This window comes from Sander vitreus, chromosome 2, assembly GCF_031162955.1.
Source record: "Sander vitreus isolate 19-12246 chromosome 2, sanVit1, whole genome shotgun sequence".
In the NCBI taxonomy this organism is placed as follows: Eukaryota; Metazoa; Chordata; class Actinopteri; order Perciformes; family Percidae; genus Sander; species Sander vitreus.
Genome location: NC_135856.1, coordinates 11,545,800 through 11,559,088, shown reverse-complemented (window position 1 = coordinate 11,559,088; position 13,289 = coordinate 11,545,800). Strand labels below are relative to the sequence as shown.

The 13,289-nt window shown below is 39.9% G+C and overlaps 1 protein-coding gene across 1 annotated transcript in view; it reads left to right on the top strand.

The window, feature by feature from the left end:
• Positions 1-13,289, top strand: part of pkd1a (polycystic kidney disease 1a) — a 57,135-nt gene continuing 43,846 nt past the window's right edge. Inside the window, exons 1-4 of the mRNA XM_078277728.1 lie at positions 1-503; positions 11,516-11,587; positions 11,716-11,784; positions 12,749-12,820. Coding sequence (XP_078133854.1) covers positions 229-503; positions 11,516-11,587; positions 11,716-11,784; positions 12,749-12,820 — 488 coding nt within the window. The 5' untranslated portion in view covers positions 1-228. The remainder of the gene's footprint in view (positions 504-11,515; positions 11,588-11,715; positions 11,785-12,748; positions 12,821-13,289) is intronic.

Here is a 13,289-nt window from a genome sequence, read left to right as displayed (position 1 = left end):
ATTCGGGAGAAGCTCCGTTAGATATTTAGAAGAGGGGAATCCGACCAGAAGAATAGAAGAAAACGCAGGGGAGATAACGGCGTCAAAGGGGTTATCCCTTCTTCTCTTTGTGTCTCCTCACATGAAAGCCGTGGAAAAAGGACGCGTGTTTGCTTTTGTCCTGTGTATTTAGTTCCTTACCAGACTGAGAGGACTTACACATCAGAGGCGATGAGATGTGAGTGAGCTATGCCTTGTGGAAATGGACAGACTTTATCCAAGCGAAAACATGGCGTCTGCTTCCCGAGGTTTAGCTTCTTTTCCAGTCTGCTTGTGGCGCTCTGCTGCCTGGAGGCATGGGGCTCCGGGCCGCAGGGGGACGGCGGCAGGAGTTGCAGCCCCTGTCCCGTTAACTGCAGCTGTGCGCTGGCGGGGCCCCAGCCATCCTGCGTCGTCAACTGCTCCAACATCGGGCTGGAGAGGGCCCCAGCAGCGGCAGACATCCCGCTGGCCACCAACGTACTGTAAGTAAAGTGCATAAACAGGCTGAGGAGGACAGGGATGTCTAGTGGAGGGTACATGAACTCAATTTAACCAGGTTTTAATGGTTGGAATAGTTTTAAGTTTACTCTAATGACAATTTTGAAAGGATCCTACTTGGGTATATTCATGTAAGTCTCATAACATGGCAAGCAAGTAACCTAAAAGGCTACTTTAGATTTTTTTTCCTCCGCGCACTATTTATTTTTTTGTTATTCTTTTGACAAATTTGTGTTTATATTGATGGTTGTTTGCCATGTGGTGACCAGTAACTGGCTGGTTTACAATTTTTTTTTATTTACACCACATCACTCTTTTTTGCATCATTTACAATTAAGAAAAATGTAGTTTTTAGTGTAGTTAATATTTAGGCTACCCTATGTAAGTTGAGTTTATTTGTGCTTTTTTGTTTGTTGTTGTCATGCCAGAAGCAAAACCAATTGGTCAATCCATAGGTCAGTTGACAGAAATGTAATCAGCAGCTATTTTAATAATCGATTCATCATTTTAGTCACTGGTAAAGCAAAAAATAAAGGCGGATATTTTTGCAGCTTCTTAAATGTGTGTATTTACTGCTTTTCTGCATTGTGTATCATTGAAAATTGATCATGCATTTTTTCTCAATTTTCAGATATTGTGTGTATCATTTTTAATGATTTGGCGATTAATCGAGAAAATAATTGGCAGATTAGACACTAATGAATAGAATAATTTCTTGCAGCCAAAACCATGCATAAGCACTCTGACATACAGTATGTGGTGATTGAATTATAATGTGGCCTTGAAAAACTTTACACTGAACCTGCACTGTGCAACAGTGCAGGTTGTTCTAAATTATATTTCAAGAAAAACATGCAACATTTATAATAATACAAATGGGTAGGACTTTCTATGCATAAAGGTGTGGAACAGGCTTCTATTAAAGGCCAGACTGCTAGTGACACTGTGTGTGTTGATGTGTGTGTTATTCTTATGTGTCTCAGTTTTGGTAGTTTAAATGGAGTTGGTCACCAGAGAAGTGAACCTGGTGTTTGCGGTGCAGATCAGTGTTTAGCTTCTGGTGCTGCAGCAGCGAGAACATTCTGTTCTGCGCCGACGGAAGACATATGTTATCAATTATTTATCTCCCCTTACACTACCTTTTTATTTACGTTAGAGATGTACCAGGCCTATAGTCAATGCAAATTATTTTGGAACTTTAAGAGACTTGACTAAAAAATCATGTGAATATTGTTTAAATTAGGTTTTGGATATACAACAACAAAAAATACAACTGCGTTTCAACTGAAATTCCTCACAACGAAAGGCAATGTGCATATTTGTTATTATTTTGAATGGATTTAAACTTTTCCCCTCATCTCAACAGGCTTCCTTAATAGCACTTGACATTTAGTGATATCTGCACATGGGAGGAAGGGTGCTCTGTTAGGTGCCCTGTTAATTAGACACAGACCCTGCAGCAGGCTCTGTCTTTAATCATGTCAGACTCTATTGGAGCGATAATTGCATCAGTCTAGATAAACCTCTTTGGCTCTACTGTACCAGCGGAAGCCTTATGTGGAGGTGACTCACTGTGAACATTACTGTCCTCACTAATTTGGCTTCTTGTATGCTGCTCCCAAGCAGAAGCATGGAATTAAAATCAGATATTTTAATTAAGTCTCCTGGCAGACAGATGAGAGTGCAGAACTCAAAGCTGTAATGTATTAGTTAATTAATGCCCTCCTCCAGTCCTAGATTGTACTTTTTTCTCTCTCTTTGTGTTTTGAGTCCAGTTTGTTATTGGCACTGTTGTGTGTGAATTTGAGACTTTGGAGGAGTAAACAAACCGTGGATCTGCACTAGGATTGGTGTCAAGTGTCTTTATACATCAACTAGGAGGGATGCTGTAAATGAATAATAGGCTAGTGGTGTGTGTGTGTATGCAGTTGCAACTCTTTCGCTTCATACAGACTTGGCTAGTCCTGCTTTCATTCACAATGTCAGTATGTACATGATACCATTGAAGGGTTGAGAGATGACGCACATACATGAATGATATTTCATTATCATCAAATGTTGATTATTCTCTAGAAAAAATTCCAAAAGTAGCGGAAAATGCCCATCACAACCACACGCCAAAAGTGAGTGTTTTGTCTGACCAACAGTCCAAAGTCCAGAGATATTCCATTTACTATCAAATGAGACAAGGAAGGTAATCACACATTGGAGAAGGTGGATCCAAAAACGATTTGTCATTTTTGCTTGAAAAATGACTTAAACTATTAATTGATGATCAAAATAGTTGCTGATTGATTAACTTATAGACTAATTGTTTCATCTCCAATCTTTGTTCGATTTAGCCTGTGAGGGCAAGGGCCACTATTTTGGGGGTTCCATTGTAGCCAGTGCGCTAGAGGTTATATAAATTAATCAAATAATTGATGCATCGAATCGTGAATATGGACCATGCTGCATCGATAATCGGCCGGGCCATAATCAATTATTTCTGTTTACAATTTAATGTATGCCTTACAACCTTTCTGTTTACATATTCTGTTATGTTTTGCACATTCAGGAAGTGCTATGTGCTCAGTGCTGTAGTTTTATGTATCCAATTTATTTAGTATTAGAGCACTGCAGAATGTTTTGTTTTTGAAGCTTGAAAAGCTATGAATTAAATATCCTATATGGCTTTAATAGTAAAAAATGTATTTGACGCATCGTGATGCATCGAGATATTGAATCAAATCGCTGACATGATAATCGTAATCGAATCGGGAGATCAGTGAAGATTCACACCTCTACTGTGCGCCAGTCATTGTTTAGAGTCAAAACTTTTTGGAGGTGTTTTAGGTCCAGACGACATTTCGGTTAATCTCTATAAACAGATATGTGCAAATGAATGCAGATAAATAAATAAAACAGCTCATCAAAAGCTAAATAATTGTCACACAATAGCCGATGGTTTCCGAGATTGCATTTCGGTCAATACTACTCGGACTACAAATGAAAACCATGCTTCCAATGCCAAAATCCTATTCTGTCTCTTACATATTCTGTTCATATGCAAATATCTGTTTCATATGCAGATGTTTTCATCTCCATTGCAGATACATGATTAAGCATAGGCATTCAGATCTCACCTCATTATCATCATAGTTACTAAATGACTGTTATAACAGTCACCTCACTCAATAAATACTTGGGGCATGTTCAACTTTTATTTAAACTGAAACAGTGGTGTGTTGAACACCTTGTTGTGTGTGCAAGTGCACTACCTTTTTTAATACCACAAATTTGCATGCACATCACTGCCGATTGGTTAACACCTCTGACACACCCACCGACGTATCTCAAAGCCTGTTGCACACCTTTTCGAGAAAACATGTCGTCAACCCGGACACTGTAGCAAAACGCTCCTTAGTTCAAGTGAGGCAAGGCGCCTTCACTATAAACACTGCAGGAAACCCTGGAATGCCGTAGTGATTTCAATGCTTTTTATGCACATTTATTTACTCATTTGTTTAGTTTTGCGATAAATAGATTAGGGGTGCAAGATATATCGACTCAATACCGTTATCGCAATATATGGAAAGTGTCGCAAAAAGTATGCAATATTTAGTTTATTTCGTGGAGCACTGCGTCCCGTCCGTTGGCTGTGTGAGCCCGCTTGAAACGCTATAATGATCATGTTTCATTGGCCAGTTACCGTGCCACTTGCACATATTAGTGCACGTCAGCACTTTATTTATTTTATACTGTACAACCAGTAAAACATGTCCTGTTCTGTAGACATGGTCCTTATTTATTTATTCATGTTGTACCAGTCCAATATGACAGTCAGTTGAAATAAACCTTGTGTTGTAAGAAAACTTGTTTAATTTGTTATGAATCTATTTTGATGCCTTTTCCTATAACTTTTGTAATTTTACATATGTTTAAAATTAATATCGATATCGCAATATTCACAATCGATATCGCAATATCACATTTTGTCAATATCGTGCAACCCTAAAATATATGAAAGGAAGCCAGTATGATGCAGTACTACTTTTTAAGGAAAGGATAATTGTGATGGTTTGCATATATGGTGTCTATGGTGATATATCGATCACAAGGTCAATTTATTGTATATAAGGAAGCCGGAAATGGTCTCCCTGATGAATTTGAAACCATGTTTTCATTTTGATGGACTTGCATTGAAGCTTTCACTGGTCTGCACCTTGTTGTGTGTGTGTTTGCTCATAGTGGGAACTTGTTGCCAAAACAATTCTTTAGTAGTTTAGTTTCTAGTGTAGAGTTCACCATTTGACAGTTTCAGCAGAGGCAGGCGCACGCATCAGAGGCATTTTCTGTGGTAAAATGAGGAAAGCAAAATTCAGATGTTCATTTTTTCCATCAAAATCAGCAATGCAATGTGACCTTCATGTGTCTCCGCTGGTCGTGAGAGAGGTAGAGAGTGAGAGAGAGGATAAGGCACGATGGATTTGTTGTTGAATTTCTTGTTTTCATGCGCTTCTTTTTTGCATGAAGACATTTAGATTATCACAGCAGTAGTTATTTTGGCAGAGCGTGATTATTTTGACTTTAAATTTGTGTTTGTGCATTGTTTTAGATAATAAAAGTTTTTTTAATAATGTTCAAAGTCAATGTTTTCACTGGTCTGTGTAATCTTATTGCATTTATCAGAGGCTAAATTAGACTCAGGATTATTTTTCCTATAAGAAAAATCCTGATTCGTGATTTATAAAAGGCTATTTCATCAAGGCTTAGAAATATTGAGATATTACTACTCTACTCTAAAGTTTGCTGTATGGAGTCTGGTCTAAAATATGCACACATGCTCTGTGAGCCTGGAGGGGATTTCAAGCTTGTTTTCTGTTTAATGTCAGAAAGCTGTTCACAATGACAAAACTGTTTTGTTAAACAGTTTTCTTTTCAGTGAAAAGCAACAGATTTTCATATGATGAATTAAAAGATTAGACAGTAATAAAAAACTGAAGCAAGAACGCAATGAAAAGGACCTAAAAAAAAAGTTGAAGTAATTATCTTCTAATCTCCTCTGTGCCCCTACCTGGCCTCACATTTAAATATTGTAGACATACAGCTGGTATATACAGTATATATTTTTGAACATACTACAAAGGGCAGTTGGAGAAAAGCATTCCTATTACACACCAATCCATCTGTTCCAACCCACACACATCATAAAAATCTCTTAGCACTTCATACAGACAGTTATGCAACTCTGAAGTCACTTTTGGGAAATGCTTGTGGATTCCCCTAAGGTTTTTAAAATCTCTATAGTCTTTGTTTAGTATGCAGAATGCTGTGACACCATTTATTGTGGTGCTATGCCTGACTTGGGATAGTAGACAAAGAAAGGTGATGAAGAAATTCAGTCAACATTTGTCTGAAAGTACACAGTTTAGAACTCTTATTCAGTTCACACTGGAAGACAAGGGGTTGGTGTAATAGAATTTATAGAATAGAATAATAGAATTTATAGAATAGCATTATAGAAAACATGTTATTTAATGCATTGCTTAGTATTTCAAACTACAATTTCATTGCTGTTATTTTCCTTTTTAAAAGCTTGGTAACCTTATTCAATAGGTTATAAAAACAACAAATATTCTAACATACTGATGATTGTGGGGTTCTTATAGCTGCAGTCATTTGACCCTTGGTATATAGGCTACAGTACACACATTAAATTCAGTTAAGTCAGTCAAATAAAAAATAACACCGAGGCCATGTCAGAGTCGAAGGAAATTTTTTGCTTTTTGAATTACAGTACAAGCTGAGAAGACTTTTCATAAAAGCAAAGAGACACATAGGTGCTTCGCAGTTGCCAGAAAACAAACGTGTGAGGAAACACTTGATTGTTTTTTATTTTGTTTTGAGCACAAACTATATATGTCAGGCTTAGCTCTGCGTTGTCATACTTGAGTCAGCTGTCATCAGTCTTTGCTCTAGGCTGCTTTAGCTACTTTGTTAGCCTCAGGTACTTTGTCTCAGCTGTGCTTTGATGTAAATGTTAACGCTAATATGCTTACAATTTGCATGAAATTAATAGCTTGTTAATATGTATTTTGCATGTTAGCATACCTTTTTAATGCTAACGTTGCTTTAGTTAGGGGGGCCTCTGTGTGTTAAACCGTGTTACATTAATGATAGCATGCTAACCTGCTTAGCACTTGCATGGGATGTATATATGCTAGCATGTTAACGTTACTTTTTTCATGCTATCATTCGTTGTGTAAGAAGGGCCCAGTTGATCTTTTAGGACTCTCACAGTTCATTTCTCACTAACTGTACAGCATGTTAGCACACTATGTTTGCAATATTATCTTAATTAACTTGAATATAAACTCAATCAAAGTCATTTCCCCCCTTGAAAAAAACTAAAAATGTTGCTAAGATAAAATATATTGTATAGGTGCCAGAGCACAAAAAAATACAGTGAAATGGTTTTGGTTCCTGTTCGATTGTATTTGTTTGTTCTGTATGTTGTGTGTTCAAAAATATAAAAATAATAAAAAATTGATCATAAAAAACATTTTAACTTAATGTTGACCCTTCAAACACAGGTGTAATTAATAACATCATTAATTGCTAACTATGATGCCATCCTTAAAGTTACCACTAAGTTACTAAAGTTCACTAAGTCAAAATGTCTGAGGTGTACAGGAGCTGGTGAGTAGCTAATGGGATTTGGTTATTAGTTTGATATTAGAGTTATTTGCTTCTTGTGTGGCTTTAAAGAAAATTGTACATTTTAACTCAACATAACCCAACTTTAAAAGTTTGTATACAGTTACAGCAACATTTCCATGTGTACTGATTCTGCATGCTGTTTCTACATGAACAGTTTTTCCAATTCCAGTTGATTTTGTGGAAATGGAAAAAGAGGTTGCATTGTGTAGAGATTAACTTGGTAAAGAAAGTAATAATTTAGTTTCCAAACTAATTTTCCTTACGTTGTTGAAGACTATATCTGTCTTTAGCAGTGCACACTTTACATGAACTGTGACATGAACACACGTATGGTCTCACACATGCTAATGGTCATATCCGCCCTGCTCAGGAGAATTTTGTGGTGTAACCATGGCAGCAACATGCATACACACACACAGACGTACTGAATGCGTGGTGATGCGTTTTTTTTTAGACAAGTCTATTTACAGCGAGCAGTTTTGTCTTTGCACTGACGCTTCACAGCTGTCTGACAGACAAGACTCAATCTCATATTCTGCCACTTTTTGAGGGCTTCAATCTCTGCTCCTCTCCTCCTCCAGAGATGGTTCCTCCACCACTTCTACACACGCACACACTGGCTTTAATGAAGTGGGAAAGGAAAGATTGAATCTACCAGCCATATGCGAGGGAGAATTTGTTGTGTTACCGTGGCAATAGTAACTAATGACATCACTCTCAGAAGCGCAGACATTCCAGAGGGAAGAAACAGGGAGAGAAGACAAGGCAGCTCCCATGCTCCGTGTGTGTGTGTGTGTGTGTGTGTGTGTGGGCGCGTGTGTGTCTGTATGTCCAGGCACTAGTAATTTTTAACTGGTGGTAACCGAAATGTCTTGGTTCTATTATTAACTAATTTAGGTGGTGGTGGTTACACGGCAGACTGAAGAAGGAATTTTTGCAAGAAGGCCTGTGTGTGTGTGTGTGTGTGTGTGTGTGAGAGACACTTTTGACATAACGTAGATTGCAGCAATGTGGGGGAGATGCATCTACAATGTCGTAAATAACACAAGACAAGTGGAAGTAGCAGGGGGTTGTACTACGAAGTGAGATTAATGGGTTAGCGAAGTTAAGCCTAAACCCAGAGTTTTTGTGTGTGCAATTTCATAAAAACAAGTAGGGAGAAGAAAAAAAAAGTGTGTGTGTGTACGCATCAGTCTTTGAGTTAGTGTGTTAAACCGCTGCACACAGCTGCCCTTCACTTGCCAGCTGGACACCAGACGACCTAGGCAGCAGCAGCTGGAAAAATGGACAGAATGTTCTAAAGATGTTCAGGAGAGGAGAGGAGAGGAGAGGAGAGGCAGAGAAGCAAAGTTTTAGGCTTTTTAGACCAAACCTCTCAATCAACATCCCCGTCTCCCCAACTCCTCATGCCATTCCCCTAATTTCATGCTCCCTCTCTTCCTTCAGTAGGGAAAGTACCCAACTACTTCTGAGATTCCCCCCCTCCCACACACACACACACACACACACACACACACACACACACACACACACACACACACACACACACACACACACACACTTATGGCCCAGGCATGAGGTCCCTTATTGCCACTTCAGGAGGAGGCTGGCGAGCTAGGATAGGCGCCCATGGGACAGGCAGCCCACAGTGGGGCGATTGTTCTCCAGACCTGGCCTGCGTCGCTCACAGCTGGTTCCCCCAGTTTATCCTGTACTTTTCCTTCACACCTGCCTTCTCCTCCTCTAACTCCATCATCTTTAACCTACTATAATAATCCTTTGCTTTTGTCCTGCTCCCTCTCCTGTAAGACTCATACAGGTCTGCCCAGCCTTCAAACATAAACAAAGCAGCAGAGTGAAAAAAAAGGGGAAAGAAATTGAGAGGAGTGACTGGGGGAGGGTAGGAGCGGCAGAGGGATCAGGCAGGGAGGCTGAGGGTGATGAAAGCGACCACAGAGCAGTCTGTGTTTAGTGGGTTAGTGGAGCGCTGGCCTTCACTTACAGGGACTTGGACCACTTCACCACCACGATGCAGGAGATATCAATCTGTCCTATGATCAGACCTAAATCACAGTTTTCATCACCAAACTTAAAACTTTTTTTGTTCTCATTTTTGTGCAGAGGGAAGACAGATGAAGTCAAACAGATATAAATCTATTTTAGTGGCTTTCTTTTTTTTTATTTCCTCCATCTCTGTCTCTTCAGATTTATTTTTTCCTCTCCAGAGCCCATACCCACTCCTCCACTGTCATTCCCACTGCCCGAGCACAGAGTAGTCAATGAGGTGTGTGTGTGTGTGTGTGCGCGTGTGCGCATGTGTTCGCGTGTGTTCTCATCCTACAGCTCAGAATAAGTGGCACCAGACAGGCCTTATAAGGAATGGTTAGATCATTGGCCACACCGTTAGTAAAACAGAACCGTGTGTGTGTGTGTGTGTGTGTGTGTGTGTGTGTGTGTAGGCCTATACACACCTCAAGTGGGCTTTACTGTGTGTGTAAGTAAAACCATGTGTGTCCAGAGGTAGCTGAGAGAACGGGAGCCTGTTGCTAATAGACATGGTGAAGGTCACATTATATGGTCATGTTAAACACACATACACACAACACCACTCAGACACACACACACACACACCTTCTCTCTACTTAATCTACTCTTGTCTATGCAGCGATGCCCATAAGGTCAAAAAGAGCGTTTGTGTTTACAGTTGAGTTGTACACACACACACACACACACACACAGACACCGGCGTTGATGTTAATAGTATTACAAAAGGCGAGGTGTTAGCCTAATATGTGAATGTTCAGCTTGTGGGTGGAGCGTCTTAATGTTGTCCTGTTTCATCTACTGATGGGTTTAGCAGAGGAGATCTCTCTCTCTCTCTCTCTGTCTCTCTCACTCTCTCTCTCTCTCTCTCTCTCTCTCTTTCCTCCATCTTTCTTACACAGCGTGTCTGGAATGTACAGATGTTTCCTTTTGGGAATGGGCGTCCTGCTCTGTTCACACACATAGAAAGAAAGAGAGAGAGGAGAGAAAGGAGTGTACATTCCCATACACTCAAACACACATTTTTTTCTGTCTTAGACTTTGATTATGAATTGTTGCTGTGAAATTAGTGTCTACTGAACAAACTCAAGGCCGGCAGTATCTTGTCGTCCCTAACACACACACACACACACACACACACACACACACACACACAGAGTGCATTTTGTCCTCCCACAGCCCCTGGCTTCTTGTCTCCTGGCTCCTTGTTTTTTTCTCTCTTCCTTTTGTCTCGTTCTCACATGCAGCTGAGGCTTTGCTGCGAATGCACACACACAGAAGACCAAAGCCACTTAACTTAACTTGACTCCGTCCTGCTTCCTCCTCTGCTCTCCTTGTCTCTGCAACTCACCACAGTTCCACCAATTCAGTTTTCTCATTTCCTGACTCCTTTTATCTACTGGTATCTCGCTCAACATACCTGTAACATTGTGTATGCAGTGTACAGTATGTGTGCATGTATACTATACTCATTAAAGCTGGACCAATAAATTAGCCAGGCTTATATGTTGGCTGGTATTAGTTTATTGCAGATATAATGAAGCATAGCGTAAGTTCTGGCAGGTCACAGAGTCAAGCTATGAGCTATGATATCAGCTCATAGCTAACAGTTCCTAAGCCAGCACACCAGCTGATGGCTCAGCTGATTCCCTCTTTTGATTGGATTTCCAAATAGCGCACTCTATTTAAACTGCTTTTCCCAGCCTACCTTGCTGCATCTCTGCTAGCGCTTGCAACCCACCTCCACCCCAGCTCCTCCTTTTAAATTCATGTTGTCAGACTTAATCAATGTCGTATCTCTGTCATTGATGCTGCTCTGTTCTGTACCCTATGGGGATACTGCACTGCTGCTCTCCCCGCTTAAGGCTTTCCATACATGCACATGGAAGGGCAGGGAGGTTTGCTCTCCAAATTGCAGAAAATCAGGATTGGAATCAGAATTGTCGAAATCAAACGATGCCCAACCCTAGTATTGTGTTCTTCGGCACATCTATTTCATATTTACGTGTGTAAATATGCACATTTCGTGTACTACGCGTGTTTTTCATCTCCACCACTCGTTTGTATGAGCTAAATGTTTCAGTTTCTCTCTACTTTGCTATCATTACATGTCATTTCCCAGCACTTGCACAACGACATTATATGGTAAATTATTTGTATGTCTGATCTGATACTTTGTGAGTGTGTGTGCCTGCAATCATCTTGCCCTGTTATGCATTTTAAATGTGGGCATGTTGGTTTGTTCCCGCAGAGATCTTTCCAAGAACCACATCTCCTCTCTTGATACCAGCCTGCTAGATCGCCTCACGGGCCTCAGAGAGCTGTGAGTATGCACTATGTGTATGCATTATGTGTTTGTGTATTCATATAGTTTCACCTGCACCCAATCCATCTGCAACTTTGTCGATCTATTTAACTATGCATTTATCTACATATGTATCTATCTTTAAGGAATCTTCAGGGGAACAGGATCAATGTTGTCCCCAGAGTAGTATTCTGCTGTGGGCCGCTGTCAATCCTGTGAGTACAAAGTCTAGAGAAGATGAGGACCTGGTAAACCCAAGGTCGAGAGAAGTGGAGATTGAGGAAGATTAAAAAGAAAGCAGTATGGAGAAAGGATTGGTTTAGTCTGGATTTAAGTAGGCAGAAATCCCTGGAGTAAGCTTGTTGGACCAAAGAGCATTCACACACATATCCACACACACACACACACACACACACACACACATATACACACACACACACACACACACACACACACACACCAATCACAGCACGATTAAGTTCAATTACAGCTTACTGCTCCAGGCTCTCACTACCTCCCTCCACCCCTTGCTCCATCTCTCCCTTCCTCCATCCATTACCTTATTTCTTCCACCCATTGGATGGGCATTTAAACGTGTGTGTGTGTGTGTGTGTGTGTGTGTGTGTGTGTGTGTGTGTGTGTGTGTGTGTGTGTGTGTTGAGAGAGGACTCTGGTGGTTTCCATCAGTTCCTTCCAAAACCACCACACAACGGCCCCATTATGTAGCCTACTGGATAGTGGAGAGAGGGAGGGAGAAGGAGATCATGAGTGGAGAAGGAAAAGGGAGAAGAGGAATAAAGAAAGAGAGAAGCATAGAAACAAAGCGGAAAGAAACATCAAAAGTCTGAATGATACTGTGTCTCTTACTCAGCACTTCAGTTGTGTGGGATTTAGTTTTTCTCAGTTTTGTGTTGTGTTACATGAGTCGTTTTTGTGTAAAAGAGGATGTGAAAATGTCCTTTTCTTTGATCAACACAAATCTAGTCATTTTGCGTGACTGCATCAGTTTACAAACAGATAATAATGTAAAAGAATGACTCAATTATTGGCTTCACATACCACATTGATTTTGTCAAAATGACCGTATCATAGTAATTGCCACACATAAGTACAGTCCAAAAAGGGACTAAAGACTTGTTTTAATGACAACCGTGATCTGTGTCTTCTGTTTCCATTTAGCGATTTGAGTAACAATCAAATCACCACCATAGAAGAAAGAACATGTGACAACCTTTGCAATTTAACTCAAATGTAAGTAATCATAGTTCATTGTTTTTCTGTCTGTATCTCCTTTTCTCACTAATAAATATAGAAATGAAATGTAATTAGACCACATTTATACACACACACACACACACACACACACACACACACACACACACACACACACACACACACACACAAGTATAGAAGCATATGTTCAAACACATACATCTGATCACACATGCTTAAATAAGCAGTTGCCTTGCCTAACCACAAGATGAATAAAGCTCTATTTTAAACTGTGGGAGGTATTGTGTATTAATTATTCCTTACCAGATCTTTAGATAAAACCCAAGTTTTCGTCTTGTGCAGAGTGTAATTGACTAGTCCGTTTAGCTTCGCTCAATTACGCTCAATAGATTAATGTCACATAATCTTATTGTTTTTTCTGTACTGCCTTTTTTTCCTCCCTTCATCTTTTGCTTTATATATTTACCCTTGTCTCTCAATATTTCTT